This window comes from Stylophora pistillata, chromosome 1, assembly GCF_964205215.1.
Source record: "Stylophora pistillata chromosome 1, jaStyPist1.2, whole genome shotgun sequence".
NCBI lineage: Eukaryota > Metazoa > Cnidaria > Anthozoa > Scleractinia > Pocilloporidae > Stylophora > Stylophora pistillata.
The window spans coordinates 42,261,613-42,287,593 of NC_142519.1; the positions used below are offsets into that span (position 1 = coordinate 42,261,613).

A 25,981-nucleotide genomic window follows, 5' to 3' on the forward strand; every position below is an offset into this window, starting at 1 on the left:
ATGAGCGTAATACTTCTTATTTACATAACGATTACTGCAGCTGATTAATGAACCACAGCTGCCTAAATTTTATCAGATAACAATTTCGGCAGAAAAAAACTCGTCCAAGATAGAATCAAAATGACAGAGTTGACATAGCGGGAAAAGAACTTGATAATAGGCATCCCCCTTGAAAATGGAGTTTGTTAATTGAATATTTGTTTGTTTGTTTATTTAACAATTGGTTCATGCTTTAGCGTGCACTATCGAGTTATGGAGCACGCGGGAAGTAAGGAGTGCACGAAAGAAGTGTAAGAGTTGCTCGAGGCGATAGCCGAGGGCAACTCTAGCTTCTTGAGTGCTCTCCAAACTTCCCACGTGCTCCATAACTCGATGGTGCACAGCTGAAAGCATGAACCAATTGTTTTAGAACATAGCCGGTGGAATTGTGCATCAAATGCGACGCGAAAAACGGACAACAATATCAGTTGAAGCGAATCGTGACGGCGATGATGCCGAGTCTCCTTTTCCTTTTTCTGCCTCATTTAAGAACTCTAGCCCATGGGAAAAGGTCGAAACATTGTCTTCGTTTTCGGACTAGCAGGCCGAGTTTCTGTTTGTATCCATTATTTTCGGGAAATGTTTTATTTCTCCCCGCACTAGCAATGGCCACTCGCGCGAAAAAAAAATTTCTGGCGAAGTCGGATTTGCTGACGCTATCAGCGTGCACTATCGGGATTTTGAGCACGCTTAGGTATAATGAATTTGATTGTGCGACTCTGCTAGCTATGTTCTAATTTTTTTTTAACTGGCAATCATCTCATTCCCCAAACACGGTTTTTTAGGGACTTGTCCTACAATCAGTTGCAGAGTTTGCCTCGAGGGATACTAAGCAGTAATACCAACCTAAAAGTACTGTAAGTAGGACTTTTCTTTGTCCGAAAAAGGTTTACCGGTCAGATATTAACATTCATAGTTGGTGGTCCAAAATTAGTTGAAAATATCAATTATATCTACCTTTTTCGAATTGAGCCTCGTTTGGAAATTACCGATTGAGAGTAGAGTTGTGGTTAAGTGATAGATGTCATAATACAATGAAGTGTCTCCCTGCCCTTTTTGTCTTAACAGAAGGTCTCTCAGCATTATACATGGAATAAATATGTCCTTTGAGTCCAGTTGCTGCATATTGTAGATTCTTGGTCATATTTGATACTTTCAGAGACACAAAAAAAAAGCTTTTAATTTCCTGCCTTGTTAAAAAATAACTAGTATTGTACTATCAGCTAGCCGATTCTGGCTCCTGTCCAGCACATAAAATACGTTAAGGAGTGGGACTGTCTCATTTTTTAAGTAGAATTTATGCTCCTAAATGTTAGCTTACTATATGTCTCAATAAATACTCTAAGGGATTTGTCAAACAACAAAATTCAGCGTCTTCCCGAAGATGTTTTTGGCAACCTTACTCGGATGAAAAGGCTGTAAGTGGCATTTTGTTACAGCGAGTGAAACCGTGCATTTTTTTTGTTGAGGTTTCAGTAAAACCTTTCATTGTGGCCATTCCAAATAGAATGCTAAAATTGTTCGACTATTTCAATCCACATATCAAGGTAAATTGCCCCATACGCTTCACTAGCTTCATTATATAACATGGTAGAGAGAGAATAGAACACCTCTCCACCCCGGTATATAATGCTAACTTTAGTGGATTTGGTCATTAACAGCAGTTAAAAGAAAATATGAATTAAAAAAAAAATATTTCGACTGCTTCGCTCAGTGTTTTTCTCCACTTTACTGGACACTTAATTATTTTCTGGCCAAGCGATCGGGGAAGGTTTAAAATGTTACGTTTAACTCCCACAAGATTGATTTGCGATATGAGCAACACTTTGAATTCATACTTTCGAAGCACCAATACGAAAAAGCGAATTCATATCATTATATGCAAACGACCATTTAAACAGCCGAAGTACAAATGGCACCTTTTTTTCACATTCTCAAGATTAGGAACAAAAGGTTTGGTTACTCAGCTAAGATGTATTACCTTGCAAATAAACAGTTAAGTTTTATTGTAAATTTACGAGGTCCCTTCTATGACATAATAAAAAGCTATCCGAGAGTCTCAAATACCAATGTAGTTGACTTATTTTTCAACTTCTTTTGTTTCTTTTTTTAAGCTTTCTCTCCAGTAACAAACTTCAACGTTTGCCAAAGTTCAAAAATCTCTCCGCAATAGAGACTTTGTAAGTGATTCGTCTCTGTGATAAAAACTGGTTTAGTGCGTGTTTTGTTTAATAAGCATTAATCAAAAGGAAGCTTTAAATAGTCTACCGATTATTCTTAGGACCTAATAAAAGTTTGTTTTAAGGATTTTAATCGAAAAAATATGCAGTAACTTTTAAAATAGACGCAGAAAATAAGAGTTATCAGAAATCGTGTTTTTAAGGTAGCGCAACATATGGAGGATAGTACATGGCATTCAAATTTCTCTTAGAGTTTTTAACTTTTAAAACACGAGAAGATAAATTTCGTATCTCCAAGTGACCATGTAATATTCTATTCATTATATAAACAGAAATAAAGAACGAAACCATTTCGCTTTAGCAGCAGAAGGTGCAATTTATGTAGCCATGGCAGTGGCAATATTTTCACGTGTGAAGATAACATGATATTCACGCTGTGAAGATATCACGTTTTTGCGCGAAAGTTCACAAGAGTCACAAGGTATTTCATTGGTGATATATAATAGTGATACATAGGGTGTCGTATATTTAATTTATCGCGTAGATACCTGGAAAACAACAGCCTCGTAACCCTGTCACCGGATCAGTTCCAAGGCTTGTCCAAATTGAAAGACCTGTAAGTAAACCCAGTAATTTAACTGAACGAGGTGGCGAACGGAAATTATACCTAACCGCACTTGTAATGATTCGTAATCTTACAGGAGATATCTGATCATCTGTAATTAAAGTTCATCAGCTGCTGTCTTATTATTTGGTTCTTTTCAATCTTCTGTTAGAGGACATGCGATTGCGAAAGAAACCAAAAACAATCATAAAAAACTACCCTGTTACTTGAAGAATAAGTAATTCTCTAAGTTATGAGTAAATTGTATCTGTGGAGTAATACAAAGGGTGAACAGACCTATTCCCTCACCCACTTTTGTTCAAGGTTTCGTTGAACTACTCAAACTAATGCGCTTTGGTAGGCTTAGACTCAGACACATTGGAGGTTACCTGAGTCACGTCTAACGTTGCAGGAGTTTGAAGTTGCTATAACATCTAGGATATCAACTGCTAACTCGGATCTCACTGACAAGATTTCACATGACAGAAAAGAAGGCAATTACTAAAAAGATGTAGCAATTCTTTCCCGTACATAAAGCAGCGCGTACTCATACTCGGATTAAGCAAGGCAACTGCTGATTGCCTTCACCTAATTTTTTAACTAGTCCCCAGCAGTGAAGTTTTTTTCTATTTTCAATCTACTTTTCAGTGTCACATAGATTATAAAGATATTTTGTAATAAGACATGGAAAAGTCGATGAAGCCATTAAAAGTTTTTCTACAATGGAAGTTTTCTTCTTGAGTTTTCTGTACTTTAACTGATCATGATCTGTCTTCTTTGTCGTTGAAGGGCTGTTTATGAAAACAATATTCAGTACCTGCCGCCTGGAGTTTTCAAAGGATTGACTAACATGCAGTCCGTGTATGTCTCTGTTTCTCATTATCACTTTTAATCTACGTTACTGAAGCACTGAAAAACTGGGGTCTTTGTGAGAGCGCATTCGTCGGCATGTTCTTTATCTCCGTCATTTGAGTAGGTTGTGTCAAAAAGTATACACGAGTGACCAAGATCGCCAGCGAATGGACCCGAGTGACCACTAACAACCAAGAGTGACTACGCGTCATCAAAGTAAAGTAGTCATAAATTTGAGTGACATCACAATTTCCTTGTCATCAGGTGACTTCATCTAAAGACCTATGATTTCACCTTAGACAAACCATTTCCGGAGACTGACATATGCAAAGAATGTATCACCTCCTTAATTCCAAGGGCGGGTCTCAGAGCTACTCAACTGTCAAAAATGTTATGTAATGAGCCCGTTTCCACCTAAAATGCTAAGACAAAAGAAAGTTGCGGAAATTAATGGAAAGAAAGCGAGGCATAAATAGCAAAAAAAAGACCCTTGATATTGGATAAAAAAGATAAAACAAAACGACAAAAAAGGAAAAACGCAAAGACAAAATGTTGACGGAGAAGGGTGACGAGTGATTGAAACCGGTTAAAAGATTCATGTGGCGGGAAGCAGAAAGATGACACCACCCCTCCCTTCCTTTGATTACTGCGTACTAGCTAGTTGCTCTTGATCACGCGGAGTCACTAATGGAGAGTAGCGGTCATTCGTGGTCGCTCACTCGGGGCTACTCGTGCTCACTCTTAAACACCTGGGCCCGGTTGTTCAAAAGAGAGTTAAGTCTAAGCCAAGGGTTAAATCGGCCTAACCCTGGGTTAGATTTTAAGCGGAGGTTAGTTGCGTTGTTCAACGGAAGGTTACCACCAACCTCGGGTTAAACGATTGGTTAAATTTAACCCACCGTGTGGGCAGGGTTAAATTGTTAAACTCCTGTTAAACCAGGAATAAAGATGGCGGACTTGTTGTTTTGCGATTTACGCAGAAGGCGACCACGAGAAAGGAGATCTAGAGCCGAAATTCAGCATGAAATCGACGATTTCACAGACGAAGAGCTGCGTGCTCGTTACCGCTTTCGACGAGAGTCTATTTTATTTATTACCAATCTTGTTGCCGGTGATATCAGTCGCAACACTCGACGGAATCACGCCCTACCACCGCTCCATTAAGTTTTAATTTCCCTCAGGTTTTGCCAGCCACTGCAAGTTTCGCCACTTCTCACGAGCTTCGGATGTTGTCCGCATTGCCACACCAACAGCGTTAACAGACTTAAAAGCATCGGCGAGTTTTTCCACATTTCATTTTTTTTCTGATTGGTGACGCTGTTGGTAAACTTGCTTTGTATCAGCGAAAGGTTTTTTTCGACTTTTTCCGTCAAAACGGCAATTTCTGAAGCGCTAGAGTTTTGTTTTCGAGCTTTGCGTGAGATAGCTGAGAAAGCCATTTTGCAGATCTCGCAACTTGCTCACCATGGCAACATTGTAAAAAAAGGTAAAGTCTGTTAACGAACCTAGTGGCCCATTAGGCCGGTGCTTAACTCCGGTTTCTGTAGCATGAAGCGACTAGGAGTATTTCTACTCCCCCCTGGATGGGATGCCAGTCCATCGCAGGATGGCAACATTGTACGAATAGTTTATTATGGGATGCGAGCCGCAGGCTAAACGCGCTTAACCCGAGGTTAGCTAAATTGTCCTCTAACTGCGCTTCGAACAATGCGAGTTAACAGCGAGTTTACAAACTCACGGTTAGGAAATTTAACCTCCGGTTAGGCCTAACCAGAGGTTAGTTTAACCTGTCTTTTGAACAACGGGGCCCTGGTTACTTGTGGTCAATCATGGTCACGCGGGGTTACTCGTGATCACTCGTGGTCACTCTTACCCACTTGGGGTCACTCGTGGCCATTCTTACCCTCTTGGGGTCACTCGTAGTGACTCTTCGTCACTTTTGGTCACTTGTGGTTACTCGTGGTAGCTCGTAGTCAATCACGACCAGCCAGGGTTACTAGTGGTCATTCGTGGTCACTCGTGGTCGTTCGTGGTCACTCGTGGTCATTTGGTGTTACTCGTACTCACTCGCAGTCACTCATTCTGCTTTCTTCTTTTAATTTAAATTTATGTTTTCATGTTTGTCATTTACGAGTTACTCTTTCATTCTATTTTCATTTGTAGGAGCTTTTATTTCAACAAAATCCGCACAGTGAGCAACGAGCAATTCAAAGATATCGCGCCAAGTATTGGATTCCTGTGAGTTTGAAAAAAATGTTACTATTTAAGGCGTATGTGTGATTAAACTTCATCGAGAGTTAATTCCACATTCAAGTGAGACAGTGTGCTTAATTCTCGGATTAGCGTTCCCCCCTTCTTCACGGACACGTAATCCAATTGGCCGAATCATGCAAGTTGAGAATTGCGTTATTCGAATTACCCATAGATACTTCTACGAGTGTAAAAATAAGGATAGGCAGTTTATACCGTTAATCACGCGCGAATTGAATTTTATACTCCTGAAAACAATCATATCTGACCACTGGAAAACTTTTGGGAAAAACTAAATGAGGGCTTCCTCTTAATTTTACGTCCCCTCACAAGTAGATTACAGTAGTATCGTATGTATATATATTTCTAGATATTAAGTGTGTTTTACGTACTCAGTAACGGATTATTCTTACTAAGTTAAGTGTGACTATGTTGGAAAGGAAGTCTTGGTTACTTGCTCTCTCGTCTTCTAAAATGCCCATTTTTTCCGTTACTTAGGCTCCTAACTGGTTGGGTATCAACGAAACTGAGGCAAATTTGTTCTTTGATAATGGTATACCCATCCGTTCATTCCTTCTCCCTTCAATCCCAGGGAGTCTCATGAAGTGTTAAGAGCTGAATTTTTGGGGGAACTGAGGATTGCATGGGTGAAGCAAAGGAAAGAAGAGAACCCAAAAGCTTGAAAATACTTAGGGTTAAAACAGCAGTATCTTTATGAAATATTGGTGTTAAATTGAATCGCTTTTCCTTTAAATTGCAGTTACTTCCATTACAACCAAATGCGAGAACTACCCGACGGTTTCTTCTCGAACATGAAAAATTTGATAACAACGTAAGTCAGTAGAATATTCCCGATTTCTGGAGATGTTTAACTGAAGAATTTCATTTATCTGCATACAATAAGGCAGCATGTAGAGTATTACTATCACCCTTTCTTTGTCTTAAACTCAGATATTGTGACGAATCAAAAATTCCCATTTTTTTCCACTTTTGTGATCCATTTCAACTCTTTTTATAAACCGTAGGACTGTAGACACCAACCTGATGTGTTGCCATTTGAGGAAGGAGGACGCGGATTGCGACTTTGCTTATGTCGACAGCTTTGCAAGTTGTGAAAGGATGTTCAAAGATCGAGCTCCTAGGATTTGTCTCTGGGTTGTAGGAATTTTGACATTGGTTGGTGCTGTGTTTGTGATCGTGTGGCGGTTGGTGTTTAAGGAAACAAAGGAGAAAAACAAGATACAGGCTATCATGTTGATAAATTTGGCCGGGTCTGATGGACTGATGGGTGTGTACCTGATCATTATAGGTGTGATGGATGCCATTTGGGCAGGGCAGTATTTCTTGCATGACTATTATTGGCGTTCAAGTTTGCCATGTCAGATGACAGGTTCCCTTTCCGTGTTGTCAAGCGAGGTGTCATTGATGCTCATCTGCTTGCTCTCTGCTGACCGGCTTAAAAATATTCTGTACCCCTACAGCGGAAAGTCCCTTACAATTAAGGTTACGCACCTTCTGTGCGTCTTTATCTGGATTGTTGGTGGTATAATTGCGTTTATTCCCACGGTAGGCTTCGATTACTTTGGTAGTCGCCAGAGGGGTCATCATTTTTATGGCAGATCAGTTGTTTGTCTCCCATTGCAGCTTTCTGCTGATAAGCCCTCAGGCTGGGAGTACTCTGTTGCCATGTTTGTTGGTCTAAACTTTTCCCTTGTGTTAGTTGTCATTGTGGCCTACTCAATGATAATCTTTAAGTCCTGCGCATCAAACCGGCGCCTGGCTAAGCAAGGAACCGAAAGAGAGAGGAAAATGAAAGCCAAGCAGAGGGCAGCCGATCTGAGGAGTGAGGCCTCGCTCGCCAAAAGAGTGTTCTTCATCGTTCTTACCGACTGCGTCTGCTGGTTGCCTATCGTGGTGATTGGAGTGAGGTCTCTCCTCGAAAAGTCCTTCCGTGTACGTGGTGACCTGGCAGTTTGGATCGCAGTCTTTGTTCTGCCGGTTAACTCTGCTATCAATCCCATTCTCTACACCTTATCTACCCCACAGGTACACGAGGTCATTATTTGAACGGTTGAAAAATATATATTCGGCGATTAAGCTTCATCTTGCCATTTCTATATTCATTCGCATTCGAGGGGAGATCAAATACTCCAAGGTTTAAAGTGGGGAGTGGGGAGAAAGTACTGTGTACTGATTACAACTGTGTGTGTTTTTTTTCTTCGATGTATTAAGGTTCGAGGTGTCATCAATGCCAAACTCAGACCGTTGTGGGATTATCTGATAGCAAAGATCGGACGAAATCAAAAGGTTGAAGGTAACTTTTCACAATTTTAACTAATCTTTCGTCACTCTGTATAGTGTTATTCCCCGTTCTTTCATTTTCTGTTTCTGTTTCATGTTATAAAGCTACGTCTAAAACAGCTTTAAGAACAGATATGCCGCGTGTTTATAAATCAAAGTGAATAAGAAATAGGTAAAGTCTGTTTACGAGCCTAGTGGCCCATTAGGCCGGTGGTTAACTCCGGTTTCTGTAGCATGAGGCGACTAGGAGATTTTCTACTCCCCCCTGGATGGGAAGGCCGTCCATCGCAGGGGAATAAGAAATAAACAAATATCTATATTCAATAACAAGCTTGTTTATTTCATGTTAACGCTTGGCTCAATCTCTGTGAAAGATATGACTACCTCATGAATGAATAATGAGGTTATTGCTGACGTTTTTGTCGCTTGTTTTTTTTTTGGTTTGTGCCAGCTCAAGACCAGGGAATGGAAATGAGAGTTATCGAAGAAGGTACGCACTCAATTCACTTCTCCATAGACTACAACAAATCTGAGAATGCAACATCTGGCTGTCAAAATCCAAGAACAGAACACTGAGAAAGATCAAAGAACAAGGAGTTTATGTGGCTGAAAAAGTTCCAGCTGACCTTTTTTTCCAATTTTTCATATTCTAACGAAGGTGTAAGAGAAATTTGACTTCTAGCCTGAAGTTTACAGCCATCCATAATTTGAACTACTATAATGACTGCAATTTTCTGTTGTACATGTATAGTAAGTTTGAATCTAATTTAGTAGATTCTTGCTATGATCTGGAGAAGAAAACATTCATAAACGAAGTCACCACTGACAATATTTCTATTTTTATTACAAAAGCAAATGGATTCCATGTTGCCGTGAGTCTTTTGTGAAATTGCTCACTGAAAAATGGGCTTAGAACATTACAGACACTCCGTTGCGCCCCGTATATCACCACTGAACAGACACATAGCAACATAGAATTTACATGTTTGTTCGACTGTTAAAATTCTGCAAATAGTGGTTTTGATAAGGTATTAAGAGCAAATGTGGCCAAAAATCGCACACTTTCGAAATATCGTGGCAACAGCCAAAAAATCGATTCGGTTCATATTTTCAAGATGGGTGGACCTTACAGTGAAACAAACAACTGCCTACTTCGTTTGGCTGAATATCAATTTATATTCGAGAAAATCGGTGATAACTTAATTCCACCAAAGTGGCGGTTTACAAGCTCAAAAGTTTTTAGACGAATCTCGGAACGTCGCGCCACGAATTCAGGAAACACTTGGACCGATGAGAAGTACCAAATCTTGAAAAACAACATCAAAACATCTGTTGACACTAATTTGAGTAATTGTTGATTGTTTTGTATACACAATCTAATTGAATTTATCCCACCTTCATCTAATATGATTAAAAATAGGTGAAGATCAACCCGTTATTTAACTATCTGCTAAACAAAATTATCCACTGAAAATCTGGCTTTTGGAAGGTGAAGTGCAGTTCTTTTCCATCTTCGAAGGATTCTTTGGAGAAATGATTCAGTGCGATTTCTTTAAATTTTAAAATTGGATGAAATGCGTTAATTTGACAATGCCGTCAGTTAGTCGAGAATGGACACATACACACGCAAACTCGATTGTTTCGCATTTCACCATAGCCTTTTCAACATAATATTCATTCATCAACCATGCTACTGTATCACAATAGAGGATTGCAGTCCTGAAATTAGATACAATGAATATATGAGGTTCATATATTTTGAACTGCGGTATTAAATACGTATGATGCCCGATCCTTCGCAGTAGATAGCGCTATTTATGCAATAGCGAAAATCAGACCTGAAAAAAAAATCAGGCCTGTACGGAATTCGAACCACTGACCTCTGCGATACTAGTGCAGTGATTTTTTTCAGGTCTGATTTTCGCTAATGCATAAATAGCGCTATCTACTGCGAAGGATCGTGCATCCTACGTATTTAATACTGCAGTTCAAAATATATGAACTTCATATATTCATTGTATCTGATTAATCATCACGGGTTTATTAAGAATCAACTTAACGGCCTGCTCCCAGTTGGCTTGTTAGCTCAATTGGTAGAGCGCTGCACTTGTATCGCAGAGGTCAGTGGTTCGAGTCCCGCACAGGCCTGATTTTTTTTTTCAGGTCTGATTTTCGCTATTGCATAAATAGCGGTATCTACTGCGAAGGATCGTGCATCATACTTAGTCCTGAAATTGTTGCATCTCTCTCACAGTAGCGATATAACTCGGAAGAGTAGTCATCACCTCCTGATAACGATTGTTTACAAAGCGTATCTCGGGGTTTCTCTATAACCAATTCGTAGAAAAGGAGGCTGTAATTACTTCAAGCGATCTTTGCTTGGATCAGTAAGTCTTCAACCGAACCGCAAACCAAATGTAAGCGGAATGTTGCCGAAATGCACTTTATCGCTTTTAGAGAGACTGCCTCTCAATGATGTTTAGAACAAGTGAGACGTGCTGAGATGGACACCTGGCTGTGTTTAAACGCTAGTATAAATAAAATCTCGTTTCTCTGAATTTCTGATCTGGATGAGTTACAGAGAGTTATCTAGTCATTTTAAGTAATATTTATCATTTTGACCCCAATTTAGGTAAAAACCAACCTGAAGTACCTCAGTTGGCTAAGAATTACTTTTTACTTCCTTTTCTATAACGTTCCTCTTTATATGAAAGAAACTTATTAAGAACTCGTAGAAATCTAGAAAAAAGTATTTATAACCGTAGAATTCTTCTGTTTTGGCCTCCTTGATCACATGCATGGTGGTATTTATCCTCTGTTCATTTATCCGTTTGTTCACTTAGGTTCTTTTGAGTTAATTGCTCAGCTTCGGCAGATGCAACTCGATGCAAGCAAAGTCAACGACACGACAGACCTAAACACTCAGTTGAAGAAAATTGCTTCAGACAAGGGCTTCAGAATTGTCGACAATGAAGGATCAGGAAATTGCATGTTCTATGCTTTGTCAGATCAACTGGAAACTGCTATGAGAATCAAAATCAAGCATGACGAATTAAGACAAATATTGGTCCAGTACCTCAGAAAAAACCCTAAACTAGTAAGTTGATGTCTTACACTCTGTGTTAACCACTGTTACTTTAGGAGCACCATAAAGGTTAGATCCACATGTAGGCTAACTGGCCAACACATCACTACTCCTCCTGTAGGGGATAATAAGGATCATAAATACCTTGAAATCAGCGTTTAGTATAAATCACATGGCGCGCTCATTGGTAAGTGATTGGGAAGTACCATTCACCGTCTTCTGGTATATACGTAAATAATTTTCTACCTCAGTGTTGGTCAAAGTGCCATGTGGTGGATTATTACCTTGCCTCTTTGCCATGGAAGATACCCACCCCCATTCACCATTTATTTTGGAGAATAATTGTTTAATACTTCTGAATTGCTCGTAAAAACACCGTGTTGTTCAAGTGTTTTTGCATAGACCATGTCCGGGTCACGGATGAATTCAAACCTCCTTGTGAAAATTAAAGGGCTCTGTCTTGTGGAGAAAGCGGCCAACACATGGTTTTTTTTTTAAGTACTCCGCACTTGAATCTCCCCCAGACGAGACAATCCTAATTGGATAGCCTTGACTCGGGGTAAGGTGGACACTAGATATTCGATGTTTCAGAAGGGCAAATTCAGGAGTTGAGACTGCTACATCCAAAGCGGATCCTTGTATTCGTTACTCTGATTGGTTACTATCCGTTCTTACTGTTGTTTGGTATCTCTGTTATTATGCAGATCCTTGTGTCTCCTTGTATCTTTTTGTTATTTTTTCATTCAATGACTCCTTCCAACCTACTCAACCTGGTCCAGCGTACCATTAACTTTACAGTCCAAGTTTCGTTCTCTATTTTTTTCTTCTCACAGCCGAATGGAACAAATCTGTTTCACTTCGTCCATGGACATCAATCATGGGCTGATTACTTAATGTATATGGAGCAAGATGGCGCATGGGGTGACCATGTTATTCTATGTGCCGCAGCAAACTGCTACAAAACTTGCATTCGTGTGGTCAGCAGTCTTAACGCTTCTCACGATGTTATCTTACGGCCGCAATGTCCTGTTTACAATGGCAGGACACTTGTGTTGGGACACATCCTTGAAGTACACTATGTCAGCCTTTACTCTACACAAGGTACAATTCTTTACAGTACACCTGGTAAATAAAGTGTGAATTTATAATGATATTGTGTGTAATTATCTACATCACCTAGGTGGGAGGGGGTGGTTCTATTGTCCTCTGGTTTAAGCCGCCGTCAAATGATTACTGCCTATATGACGTCACATAGCAACACTGGAGGCGCTTCGCTAAGTTTGCTCAGTAGAGCTTGAGAACAGTACCAAGAGCTAACAAAGAAATTCCATTAAAGGGTCCTAGTGCGTTATTATTGACTAATTTTCCGTGAGTGTACAAGCTGTTATTTGTATTGTGAGTTTAACAATGTACTGTCTTGTGAAAATGTTTGTTTGTAATTTCACCAAATACAATTGGGACGAAAGCGGCTGACCGCCATATTGACTTCCGCGCGTGTTAAAACAAACCAAAACGTACGCCGTTTTTTTTTCTGTAGGCTTTCAACAGATCGGCCTCATAAGAGGAGGTTTTATTCCTTATTTATCTAGGTTTATACGTATTGATATTTGGGGTGAATCTAATGAGTCATTTTTCTCCTCACTCCTTTTAAGTTTGAAGTTGTCGTTGTATTACATAGTGGTGAGCCACGATTACATCCTTATCTTGTCTGCTAGTATTGTAAAGACCTTGGTATGAGCCAAAGATTCTAGTTGATAAGCTTGCTTGCTTCTGATTATCTTTTATGCTTGTGGCCCTTTATTTCAAAACAATCTCACTACTCCTGTGATTAATTTCTCCGAGCTTGCATTGTAAATTGCTATTATGGCCAGAGTGTTGACTTGTGTGTTAATCCTTTAAGAGAAAATATATGGTGGCCAAAAATCGAACAGTTTCGAGATAATTATGGCAACAGCCAAAAAATCGTTTCGGCTCACTTTTTCAAGTCAGGTGGGCCTTACATTAAAACAAACCAATGCATACTTCGTTCTTCGTTTAGGTGAATATCGATTTATTTTCGAGAAAATCAGTAATAACTGAATTCCGCCAAAATGCCGCTTTAAAAGCTCAAAATCTGAGACGAACCTCGCGCCACCAATTTAAAACACTTGGACCGATAACAACTACCAAATCTTGAAAAACAACATTGAAATTTAGGTTCTTCATTGTTTGTATGCACAATCTAGTTTTTGTTAGCATTTCTACTTATCATCATTTTTTATTAAGTTACATGTATCATAGAAAAGAAAGACTTTTACGCACTATAACCACTAAAAAGTATTAACAGAAATCGTGAAAAAATGCTTAAAAATGGAAAAAATAGCCAAATGTCTAGAAAAAATTATGAAGAGCTCATGGATACACCGCTGACTTCGTTTAATAAAAATTCAAGATTATTTCCAAAAAAATATAATTAATAAAATTATTATACGAAAACTCCATAAACAGAATAATCGACTGAAAATCTGGCTTTTGGAAGGTAAAGTGTAGTTCTTTCAAACAATCATCACCAGGAGGTGTTGACTATCCTTCCAAGTTATATCGCTACTTTGAGAGTGATCGATGCAACATTTTCAGGACTACAATCCTCTATTGGGATACATCAACATGGAGGGTAAGTAGATTTTCTGTTGGAAAAGCTGTAGTTTCGATGTAAAATGCGAAATCACCATGTTTGCGTGTAGATGTGTACATTTTCTGCTAACTGATGGCACCGTCAAATCAGCGCATTCCATCCAGCTGAAAGATTTTATCAAATCGCGCTGAGTCATCCCCAAAAATCCCTTCAGAGATCGAACAGAAATACACTTCGCCTTCCAAGCCAGATTCTTAGTCGATTATTTTATTTATCACATAGTTCAATAACGGGTTACTTCTGACCTATTTTTGATCAAGCTGGAAGATGATCGGATAAATTCAATCAGATTGTGTAAATAAACAGTCAAGAATTGCTCAAATTGCTGTCAACCTATGTTTTGATGTTGCTTTTCAAAATTTGGTACTTTTCATTGATTCAAGTGACTGTTTTCTATTCGTGGCGCGACTCTCCTAGGTTCGTCTGAAATTTTGAGCTTCAAAAACGGCATTTTGATGGAACTCAGTTATTATCGATCAGTCTCGAAAATAAGTCGATATTCAGCCAAACGAAGTATGCAGTGAGATATTTCTCATTGAGACCTACCTAAAAAATGTGTGACCATGAGATATTCGGAAATGGCAGAAGCAGAGCGCAAATGACTAATAAAAGAGAAGTTACACGATACGGTTACCAAATGCAAAACGCACAACGTCGCTTATTCAACAAATCTGGCGATCTAGCGAGCGAAAGCCACGAGAGGGAGCACTTTGTAATCTTATTCCCTTTTTGTGTTTTCTTTCTCGAACACAGTACAAAATCAAGAAGAAGTGGGGAGCGTTGATGATAGTGAGGACGAGTTGCAAGAAGAGCAGATAGAGAGGGAACAACGGGCAGGATCAGGCGAAGACAACGAGGAACCCAATGAACTGCAGCAAGTTGAGCCTGAAAAAGACGAAGAACCAAAACAAGCCCAAGACGAACTTACTGAACTGCAACAAGTTGAACCTGAACGAGACAAAGAACCAAAACAAGGCCAAGACGAACATACTGAGCAGCAGCAAGTTGAACGACAACACGAAGAACAAAAACAAGGCCAAAACGAAACCAGTGAACAGGAGCAAGTTGAATCTAAACGAGACGAAGCACCAAACGATGATCCCGAAGAACCCATCACAAAGCTGGAAGTTGGACCTGGTCATTCAAAGGGACACGAAGAAGTAAGTGAACAGCAGCCAGAAGACCATGAGCTGAACAAAGACCATGAAAATCCTGAGCGTGAGCAAGATGAAACTGCTGAAGAAAGGCCAGAAGGGGATGGCCAGGAATCCAAACAGCAGCGTACTCAAGAAGAAGAGGAAAAAGAACAGAAATTCGACCATGGGCTAGAGCGTGGTGCTAAAAAAGAGAAGTCGAAAAGAATTCAAAAAGAAAGTGAACAGCAACAAGAAGGAAATGAGCCAGATGAACAAGAGCAAGAGCTGAAACATGAAGAAACCGAAAATCAGCAAGTTGATTCTGATCAAGGAGGCCGAGAAAAAGACCACAAAGGTCCAAAACAGGTAGAAATTGAACAAGAGAAACCAAGAGGAGTGTATGAGGAAGCAAACCAAGTTCAACTGCAGGACAAAAAACAGCAGTCAAAACGAAATAACGAGGACTCCCAACATCGGGGTGAAGAGTCTATGGAAGATGAATCACCACGACACCAGCAGATTATGGACGAAGGTATGTTTTACCCGGCTTCCGTTTCCGCTAATATCTAAAGTTTTGGGGAATTAATGTTTCGTTCATCACGTTGGGTGGGGGAAAACTTCTTCGTTATTTCAAAACTTCTTGTTAATTTTTTTTTTTTTAAAGGTAACAATGCGTAACTGAAGTGTCTTGATAATTAGTTACTTTTCATTCAACAGAGCAAGACGAAGAAGATGATATGGTGCTGGACACACGTTTGTAACGGGTAGCACTGACTTATCAAGTCCTTTTAGTTCTAATTATTGCAATAGAAGTAGAAAGATTACATACTGTTGTGTCATGGAAATAGTACATTTACTTAACCAAGAACATTTTCAGAAAAAATGATCGAAAAAAAGAATCAAAGTAACTAACTCGCACTCGTTATGTTTGTTGGGAACCGTTTGATCATCTAGGTTGTCCGAAAGGGAGGGAATTTGGTATGCGGAATAAGATCTCATGAAAGCATGCCTACGGTTATATTGCGCCGCCCGTGTTGTCAGAAGTTTCCGTAACTTATCTTATTCCAAATTTAAGTTTACAAGTACCTACAAACATGACAACTATTAACTCAGCATCCAGTTGCATTTATTACTTATTATTTATTTACTTAAGTCCTAGTGTATTATTTACAAGGTGGTTTCTTTGTTATCACAATGCTAAGCCACTAATCATATTTACCCCACCGCACTGATGTATTAAGTGCACAGGTCAGATAATGCATGTTCATCTGCCTCATTTATTTACTCAGCTTTGTTGTTAATGTATGACTTAAGTTAATTTTGTAGGAGCTTGAACAAAATGAAAGGAAAAAGTATTACAAAAGTATAACCCAAGTGAGGATGTTTTTAGAAGTGTTGAATGTTCTTTAAGTTATTGTCGAGCCATTTAGTGTCTAATTAAAAAAAAGTTAGTAATATTTCATCTCTCAGTTTTTTTAATATTTTTTTGCTATATAATAATTGAACCATCCTGGAGGTCAATAATTTAAACACAATCCCATAGCTGAAAGGTAGCTTAGAAAACATTTTAGTTGTTGAAGGACTGTTCAAAACGATTTGAATCAGATTTGTCAGTGGAATGATCAACCGACCATACGGGAAGTGAACCTCCAAAAGATAGGCTGAGGTATTGCGAACGCCAAAAAACACCAGGCTGTTCTTCGCAAACCTCACGGTTTTATTCTTCACTTAGTTACTATACCCACAGATCACGTCTCTATCCTTCTCGATAGAAAAATCAACCAAAAAATCTTGGCAGGTTTTATCTTATCAGTACGTGCGGCACACCCTAGATAACGATATCAGCTAACAAATGGACCGGTTAATTGATCCCATTACCGACACTGAAACCACAAGCGAAAAGTTGTCACCACGCAATCACTTATCTTACTAACTTGTCACACAATCTAACTGTCTCAACAGAGGTTCAAACAGAGAAACGATAGTAGGAGTACGAGTACAGTGGATCCTCGATTTAACAAACCTCTACATAACGAAGTCCTCGGTATAACGAACGATACTTCAGTTTCAGCCCGCCTAAAGCTACAGTAAAATGCATACCACAGAACCTCGATGTAACGAACCCTCGATATAACGAACCAATTTCCCCAGTCCCTTGGCACTTCGTTAAATCGAGGCTCCACTGTAGATTATAAAGATTCCATCAACAAGCTTTTTTGTCTCTCCTTAAATTTTAAAGGAAGATCGTGCTCTGTGGTCTCCAAGTGTCAGTCTTAATTCCCGGCTCAGTGTCGCTTCTGACTTTCCCCGTGGAGTTTCAAAAATCTTCCATTCCGCCCTAGGTACAAATAACTGGAATTAGTCCTTTAGTAATTTTTTTTTCCGGTTATAGGTAGTTAGTACTTAAACTAGTCTCCAGAAAAATTTTCTCTCGAATAAATTATCAGTTAAAAAACCAGACATGTCCAATACACCAAACAGATTCCGACGGTTGTCTGATGAAATATAAGTCTGAACGCGAGATAGAGGCATAAGTCGGCAGACAGAAGGGCTGGAGATCCTTGCAAAACACTACACTATAATCTTTTAATAATAAATAATGTTACCGTGGATAAACTGGAAATAGGTTTTACGACTGAAAGACCAAGTACGAAACTTCTTTATTGGAGGTTAACTGGCGTTACGCCGTTGCTATGAAATTGCTTAATTGCTTATTGTCTCGATAAATTTCCTGTGGTGCTGGCAGGGAGAATTTGTATAACAATCAGGAGCTTCTTTAGTTGGTGATCATTTCCTTTATTCTCCTGACCTTGATGTGTGATTCAGGGATGATATTGTATGGAGAAATTAGAAACTGGTCACTCTTGGGTTTAAAGGATTTATGTTTGCAGAAGAGCGTGCAAACATTCAGACTGAAACAATGGAATGGGAGTTCTTAAATTTTCGCTAAATTTTGACTTAAAAAAGTTAGGTATAAAAACTTCCAAAAAAAGGAGTCAAAGAAAACTTCAAAGAAGAACTGGAAAAAAAGTGTTTCATTCCAAAAAAAATTATACAAGCACTTGAACACAATTTGGAACACATACCTGACAAATAAGTGGCTTGCGGCAGTGACGGAGCGACGTTCTTGAGGACGAGGAGAGATTCAGTGACTTAGTTTACACCTAGCAAGATCTTCCCCAGCTTGTGAAGCATTCCCGCAAGAATTTGAGCCATCTTCACTGAACAGCCTTCAACGAGGCGAGTTTGGTGGAAAAATGCAGAAATCACTCAAACAGTGCAAGGTAAATACGTTATGGAATGCCGTCATTCAACACTGATTCCTCCAACAAATGAGGCGAATATTTGAAACTTCAACGCGATATTTGCATTTTTAGCTTACTTTGTGTTTGTCTCCACGCGATGAGATTTTAAAAACAGTTTTTTCGGCGTAAAAGGTACTACTCTTGTTATCATACTCATTTCGTTTGTTGTGTTCAATACCCCTTAATTAACCTGAAAGTATTTTCCTCACGTGCAGGCCTCACGTGCAGGCCTCACGTGCACTTGTCACCGCACGTTTTGTTGACTCGTGCTACTCTTCCCGCGGCCACTCGATAGAATGCCTGACAGATTTCATGGATGTCTCTTCAGGAAGATATGCCTGGACGTAAGGTACAAAGCAAAAACGTTTAAGAATTTCAATGCCTTCTGAAGGCGAAGTCCAAATCATGTCACAATCTAGTATCTCTTCGCGTCAATTGAACAATGATCGAAAGTAAAACTGAGGATTCTGACACAAATGCAAATAGCGCCGAGGTGAGTCTGCGTGATGTTCTATCATTTCATCGCTCGAAACGATCCTTCAAAAGTTTCAGAACCTTAAAAACCTAGCTCGTAATAAAAAGGGCATGCGCGTTGCTGGGGATTTTTGGGCTGAAGTTTTTTGTTTACGAAAGCACTTTGTGTGTAAGTAAGCTATGCCTTTCTCGAGAGGTCGATTATAGAAGTAGACAAACTGACTTCAGAAATACATCATTTGCATGATTAATATGACCATTGAAAGTACAAAATGAGAAGTTTTAGGAAACAAAACAGCATTTCCTTGTCATTTACTTTTTAATACGTAGTCAGGTTTGGTGAATTTTAAAAGGGGTGCAGTGCATTACTATGGCTAACTTTGATTGCAGGAAGAGGAAAGAGGAAAAGGAGCATGCATATATTTGTCCTCAGCAAAAAGTTCAGATTCAACAACAATCATCTACAAAATGCTGGAGTCCTTAGGGTTTACTGTTAACAAGGAATCAAGCATTGCATCAGCTGGGAAGAAAACAAATTCATAAAGACTATCAAGTAAGTGTCATCTTTTTAAGAAGTCTGTCTCTTTTATCGTGAGTGGCCAAATTAAGTACAATTTAAACACATTTTTATGTACATGAAAAAATTATGCGCTTCCAATTGGCTGCAAGTGAGTGCATTTCTCATGTAACACAAATGTAGAATTATAAACAAGTGCAAAGTTGTAACACAAGACAGTGTTAACTTACACTTGCTTTATGTTCTTTTGTAAATTAATTTTGTTCTCTGTGAAGAATTTATTTGTGCTTGATTAACAACAAATATTATTACTCTCACTTGAAAATGTCATTACCTGAACATGATTAATTCAAAATGCTGTTAAGCCTTGGATTAAAGAAGAACTGACTAAGTCTTCCGGGCATTCCTTATGATCAACATAGTGATTTATTGAAGTCCTGAGATTTTTCTCCTTCATTTAAAACTGCATGAATTGGTAATTTAAAGATTTCCTATAGTGGACTGTAAACAGTTAGTGATAATATAGAGGCTAATTTGCACTGCCCTTTAAGGCTTTAAAGCCCAAAAATATTTCTGAACATTGTAGTATTTCATCTCTCTTGATGTTCTAAAGTTTGTCACTATGTATTTCATGTTACTTGCTTTCTCAAAACTAAATTAACATTCTCTCTCCCTTAGACAGTTATAGCCTCTATGGCTTCTTTGATGAACCCTGTTTTGTTTCAACAGATCACCAAAGGCATGTAATGAGCACACACCCATTATGTTTATTTCCTCTGGACCCCTGTCAGGTAAACCTGTCCCTTTCTCCTTGGTTACTTATATCACTAAGGTTACTGGCCTAACCAGCCTTCCCTTATTCATTATCATGACAGATTGAAACCAATTAGATGAGTTCATGGAGACAGAGCCAGCCTCCTTGACCACTGCTTTCAGAACTGAGGCCCTTAAGAAATTTAAATATTGTTAAAAATAAAGGAATCTCAAGAAAAAGAGATTGATTAAAAATCCATTGTTTAATGTACCTGTAATGCTCCTGATGGAGCTATGTCACTGAAACTTAAGAAGAAATTAAATCAGGTCAGTGATCTTCCATCCCCTCTAGTAATTCCCTTAACTTACATGGGTTAATGGAGACTAGTAAATGATGGGAAAACTGCTTACCTAAAACAACAACAGTGTACAAAGTCCTGTACATGTAGGTATAACTCAATTGCCCCTTCTAATAATCGGCTCAAAGGCTTCTCTGTTTTTTGAATGTTATATAGCTGGAGATGCAAATTAATACTGTAGCAGAAACCAATATAAATTAAATTATAGCTTTTTTTATAAAAGGTAACTCAACTGTGAGTTTCCTAATTGACAACTAAAAGATTGAACCAATTGAACTGTTTCCAATAATAAATTTGATCCAATTTTTTTAATTCTTTGTTACACTAGAATGTAGTATGTTATTTTTCTGAGTATTGACTTATGGTAAAAGTTGTCCGTTGCAGTTAAGTGTTATAACTAAATTTAGAAATTTCTCCTAGATTCTGTAAGATACTTGATGCAAGAGCAGTACATTGATGAGCCTGTGTTCAAATGCTTGACACTGGAATGTGATTTGGGAAGTGCAGTAAATCGCCTGATAACACAACCAGGACAACTTGCCAGTATCTATCACAAAGCATTTGGGGAATTCATGCTACCTTTTTTTTTTAATATCTCACATTATTTTTCAGGGTGTTTATTTATATAGTCAATTTATATAGTCAGAGTTACAGGAAATTTTGGATGGTGTAATCTGCCTGATTTGCTCTTTAACTAGATATCCTTCCCAAAAAAAGACAAATGTAAAGAGATGAAAAAAACCTGGACATTAGTCAAATTGGGATGTGTTGTAGATTTAGATCCATAATACTTACAATAACTAAGCAATGGAATTAACTGCAAGCAAATCAAACCACCAATTAACAATTTCTTTTCTACTGACTGGTGGCTCATTTTGTGAACATGTTCATTCTGGTTTTGACAGTTTCTCCCTGGACATAGTCAAGAGCTTTTTTGTGGTGGACACTAAATGAGTATACTCAAGCAGTGAAGCTGTGTGCATAATGAGAATGTTGTTAGCAGAGCCATACACAATTTAGCCCCTTTCAGAAAATTGTAAAGTCACCCAAGTATACTAGTCTTCTAATCACTTGTGAGAATTTTCTTTAATTGTTTTGTAACTTAGTGTTGACTTCAATTTAGCTCATTTCCTATTCATTTTTATTACTGAACATGCATCTATGCATGGCCCTAATTTCAGTCTGGTGAATACTTGTGCACCTTGTAAAAACAAAATATCATTTATGAATGCTTGATAGTAATTTGATAGATTTACAAGGGAGACATTGTCTAAAAATTTCTTCAAAATGTTGTTGCAGTTACTCCCAAATCAAAGAGGCCTAGCATTGTAAGGAAAAGGAAATTTGACACAGCTAGCTTCTCTATCATCAAGTAACAACCATGATAGTAAAGGTATTATTTGATTATTGCTCTATAGGGAAGAGGTTGGTGAAGGAGTGAATACATTCATCATTTGTAAGCCTCTGACTGCATATCACTTGTTTCCTCAAAATTATAGTTTTCCCAGCTCATAACCAAGTTGAAGATCAGAGTAAGTGGGCTCATTAATTGTAGCAACTTGTCTGCTAAATGTGTAAAGCACATGTTTTGTTTACTAACAGATTAATTGTGAAGTTCTGGAATTTTAGCTGCTTTAAATGATACTTCTTCAATGTGAACCAAGAGTCAGGGTGCTAGTTAGACATCAAAGTGAGTTGGCTGCTTGTTGATATGATGTAGTGTACTTGCAGATTTACAGGATAGTTGGGGCAGTTGGTTGAGCAGTCTAAGTGAAACATTGCACCAGGTTAACACATTGTGACTGTTTTGTTTGCCTTCAGTTGGTAATATTATGTTGACTGCACAGTGTTAAAAATACTGCCATATACTTGAGAAGAACTTTTTTCAGATTACTCCTGCCTGTAGTTTTGCAGTCTACATGTATGAGATGTTTTAAGCAATGCAGAATCCCTCTAATTCCTTGTTTAAACCAGGTGCTGGAGCAGCAAGTCTTAAAGATCGGCAGAGTCCAGCTTCAAGTAGGGGTTTACCTTCAATTTCATCATCTTTACATGGTTATGATAACACACCAAGTGTACATAATCACATTCATCCACTCTTGATTTCTTCATCTCCTTTGAATCAGCAAGGCTATTATGAGAAGAGTACTGTGCCTCACTTAGCAGAACAGATGTCATATGGTGGTTTGTATCATACACAGCTGCTACCACAACATCCATTTCACTTAATTATCCTCATGTTACAAATGGAAATAGTAATGTTCACGTAAACAAAGACAGAGGTGGCCCAGAGAGCACTGTTATGTCTAGTGGGTTTATGCAAAGAGATAACTGGCAACCTTCAGTGCTTACAAAAGAAGAGGACAAGAAGCAGGCCATGGATGAAATTCCACAAGATATTTCCTGCAGGAAACAAACAGAAGCAGAAAAAATCTGTGATGGAGCCAGTGAGTGCTAATTCCAATGATGAAATTAATCAATCTGGAAAAAAGACCCAACAGACAAAAGCTGATAAAAGTGATTGGAGAACCCAAGAAAAGAATGTGAATGAAAAAATTTACTCCCAAAGGTAAGCTCTTTCTCAACTTTTGGTACCATAACAAAACTGAAAATTATTTACTGCAAATGTTGGTAATTAATTTTTTCTTAAGAATTGCAAGACTGCATTCACATTACCAGAGCTTAGAGCTGACTGCATATCCAACCCACACAAATTTTGTGTACTGGTATATGCTAAGTTTGCAAGTGAAAAACGACTCAAGTAAAATTTACTCCATGTTTGAACCAAAATGAAACTTAAGCTGCCCCATCAATGAAAACTCAGCATAATAATTCAGGTATCTCATACTATCAACCCTAATACTTTTACTCACTGCCATCAGTTATCAAATTAATGAAAATGTAGCCAGTGCCAAGGGGGTAGTAGGACCCTTTAGATACATGCATCTAATATATTAAATTACACATATATGCAGTAAGTTACTACTGTGGTCTCAATCTGGTTTGTGTTCTGACTTTTTTAAAATTTTTTTCTAGTGGGATATGGGTGAATACAATTGACTTCTGCCAAATCAAACTTGGTATTTCTGGTGTTACTGTGAGTTCTCTTTTCCAATCCTTTTTTGTCTTCATACATGATAAGAGCTGGAAATTCAACACCACATAGAAGGGTTTCACTGTAAACATGGAAGAAGTCTGGAGAAAATTGGGATGGGCATTAGATATGGAAATACCAGATTGCATGCAGGAAAGTGCTGGCTATCAATAAATATCAGACACTATTGAGCAGTGAAGTAGTGTAAGTTAATACAGTAATATTGGTTTCTGATCAGTGAGTACTGACTGATTGTACCTAATAAGAACCTGATCTTGGTTGTCCAACTCAGTCGTCTTCATTGTGTGAACTCCAATAATATCAGTCTATTATTAACTAAAACAATAAGCTGACATGTTTTTGGTTATTTAGTAATTTGTCTAAAGCTCAACATTAAATAAAGGTGATACTTCTGGACCGAAAAGAAAGAAACCAAGGTCTAAAATAACAACTGTAAGATCAGTCCTCCTGTCCTTTTTTATAACGGCTTTTTAATTATTATCAATAATTAATTGCAACTTTTGAGAAGTCAGACCCAGTACTTTGCATACTACTTTTCTGGTCAAATATAGGGAGCGAATCACAAAGTCATGGCACTGGTTGCGGCAACTTGTGCCAAACTGTGATCCATATGCAGACATTAGGCCACTGTATTTGAGATGTGTGTTGCATATTTTCACCACTGCTGGAATTACCACGGTCCCCTCTTACAACAGATCAACAAGGTATGCACGGTTGTATGAATGTTATGGTATGACCGAGTAAAAAGAAAGTTACATTTGGTTATTAGTTAAACAGGTTACATTCAGAAGTCTTAAAATAATCAATGTATTCTCTCAGAGGAGACAAACCCCCAAGAGGAAGGACCGAAAAAACGGAGAAGGAACAAGGATGGCCAAGTTTTAATAGAAGAACAAACCTAAGTTTGACCTACACAATACTACCCAGCAGCATGAAATATGAATTTTTTTTATCATATCTTGAGGAAATTAAAAAGGTCTTTAGCCATGGTGTCTCTCACTGTTATATTTCATAAAGAGTATAAGCCAGTGTTAATTTTGAAATTTTTGACATAACATTAAATTTTCTTCCCTTCAAGCCTTCTTTTGATATTTTTTTGACATTCTGACATGGGCTGTACTTTTTCTTGCAAGTTCAATCTATGCTCTCCAGCTCGGTTAAATAAAATGGCTGCGACAAAAGGAATACATTATCATCTGTATTGGAAAACACCACTTGGGTGCAGAATATTATGTAAAATTTGGCTCAATATTTAGCATTACATGTCCACTGTTCATTGCAACAGTTGTGTTATATTGTTAATAATGATAAGAGAACAACCAAGGAAGCCTATTCATATAATTTTACTTTTAAAATATAATCATAATTCTCAACCGACATTTTCTCATTGGGAGAGACCTTGTGGCATTCTGATCTTTTGATTGTGCTTTAAGAACTTGATTCACATTGTTGCTCTAGATACATCAACAGTCATGGTGTTTACTTTGAAACGGGATTTCTCATCACTGAATAAAGTCACCATTTCCCTTGAGGACATGGAGAAGAAAGTTATGGAAGTTCTTACAAATGAAAGAAAAGCATTTGAAAGTTGTGACGATCGCTCGCGCATGTTATCAAATACCATTATACGACTGTAACTATTCGTGGTATGTCTCACCTCTGTGATAGAATAATTATGACTGTGTGTATCGGTTGTTGATCTTTTGCATTAAAGGCAGCTCTTTGGTTTCTGCTTAATATAATGTAGTTGTCCATTGCCGTTGCGCTCGTTACAGAAGTAGGGAAGAACAGTCATGAAAACTTGTATAACCAGAGCATTTAAATTTCCAAAGTAAATGTCCGCTGTTATCACTTGCTTTTGAAAAGTCTTAACATTTACAGGAATCCATTTTTATTTACTTAGTGTAACGATACCAAACACAAAACTAAGTGGCAGCTTGAAGCATTGTAACGAAATGTTTTGTAAACAAAATAGTGGGGAAATCAAAAGAGCAGGCAAATAACTACAAATTAATAAGTTTCAACAGTGTGGAATTACAATTTCTTTTATTACAATTGAAGTAATTTTTTAATTCCTAATCACTTATCCGAGAACTTTTAGGAAATAATAAAATTGATGTTTTATATTTCTTCCTTGTCACAGTTTGTAACTTTTAGACCCTACAGCTTAATGAGTAAAGACATACATGTACATGTATGCTTTTCAAACATCCAAATAGATCTGATTGACTTTTATGTTTAACTTAGCAGTCTTGTGATAAATACGCAGTTGTAATAAATAAAACTTTATTGAAGGGATGAAGATCATTACATTTCAGAAATACTTCTAAAGTAAAA

General features: G+C 38.1%; 4 protein-coding genes across 5 annotated transcripts in view; all 4 read left to right on the top strand.

Annotated features, from left to right (window-relative positions):
* LOC148742619 (uncharacterized) overlaps positions 1-16,578 on the top strand; it is a 32,049-nt gene extending 15,471 nt beyond the window's left edge. The window contains exons 7-18 of the mRNA XM_088738191.1: positions 825-896; positions 1,386-1,457; positions 2,154-2,219; positions 2,764-2,835; positions 3,613-3,684; positions 5,839-5,913; positions 6,686-6,757; positions 6,951-7,971; positions 8,158-8,239; positions 8,678-8,716; positions 14,739-15,653; positions 15,839-16,578. Coding sequence (XP_088594317.1) covers positions 825-896; positions 1,386-1,457; positions 2,154-2,219; positions 2,764-2,835; positions 3,613-3,684; positions 5,839-5,913; positions 6,686-6,757; positions 6,951-7,971; positions 8,158-8,239; positions 8,678-8,716; positions 14,739-15,653; positions 15,839-15,882 — 2,602 coding nt within the window. The 3' untranslated portion in view covers positions 15,883-16,578. The remainder of the gene's footprint in view (positions 1-824; positions 897-1,385; positions 1,458-2,153; positions 2,220-2,763; positions 2,836-3,612; positions 3,685-5,838; positions 5,914-6,685; positions 6,758-6,950; positions 7,972-8,157; positions 8,240-8,677; positions 8,717-14,738; positions 15,654-15,838) is intronic.
* LOC148742615 (uncharacterized) overlaps positions 1-25,981 on the top strand; it is a 224,173-nt gene that overhangs the window by 141,866 nt on the left and 56,326 nt on the right. The window lies entirely within an intron of this gene.
* On the top strand, positions 11,021-12,444 carry LOC111329281 (OTU domain-containing protein DDB_G0284757). The gene is made up of 2 exons (XM_088738199.1): positions 11,021-11,323; positions 12,145-12,444. The coding sequence occupies exons 1-2, from the start codon at positions 11,021-11,023 to the stop codon at positions 12,442-12,444; spliced, it is 603 nt and encodes a 200-aa protein (XP_088594325.1).
* On the top strand, positions 13,958-25,939 carry LOC111345569 (uncharacterized). The gene is given in 16 exon segments (XM_088738205.1): positions 13,958-13,964; positions 14,739-15,653; positions 15,839-15,874; positions 18,351-18,405; positions 19,009-19,069; positions 19,291-19,420; positions 19,423-19,453; positions 20,147-20,208; positions 20,950-21,072; positions 21,829-21,885; positions 22,468-22,757; positions 22,760-22,975; positions 22,977-23,098; positions 23,566-23,626; positions 24,196-24,348; positions 25,103-25,939. Coding segments are annotated over 15 exon segments (2,220 nt in total). The 3' UTR covers positions 24,250-24,348; positions 25,103-25,939.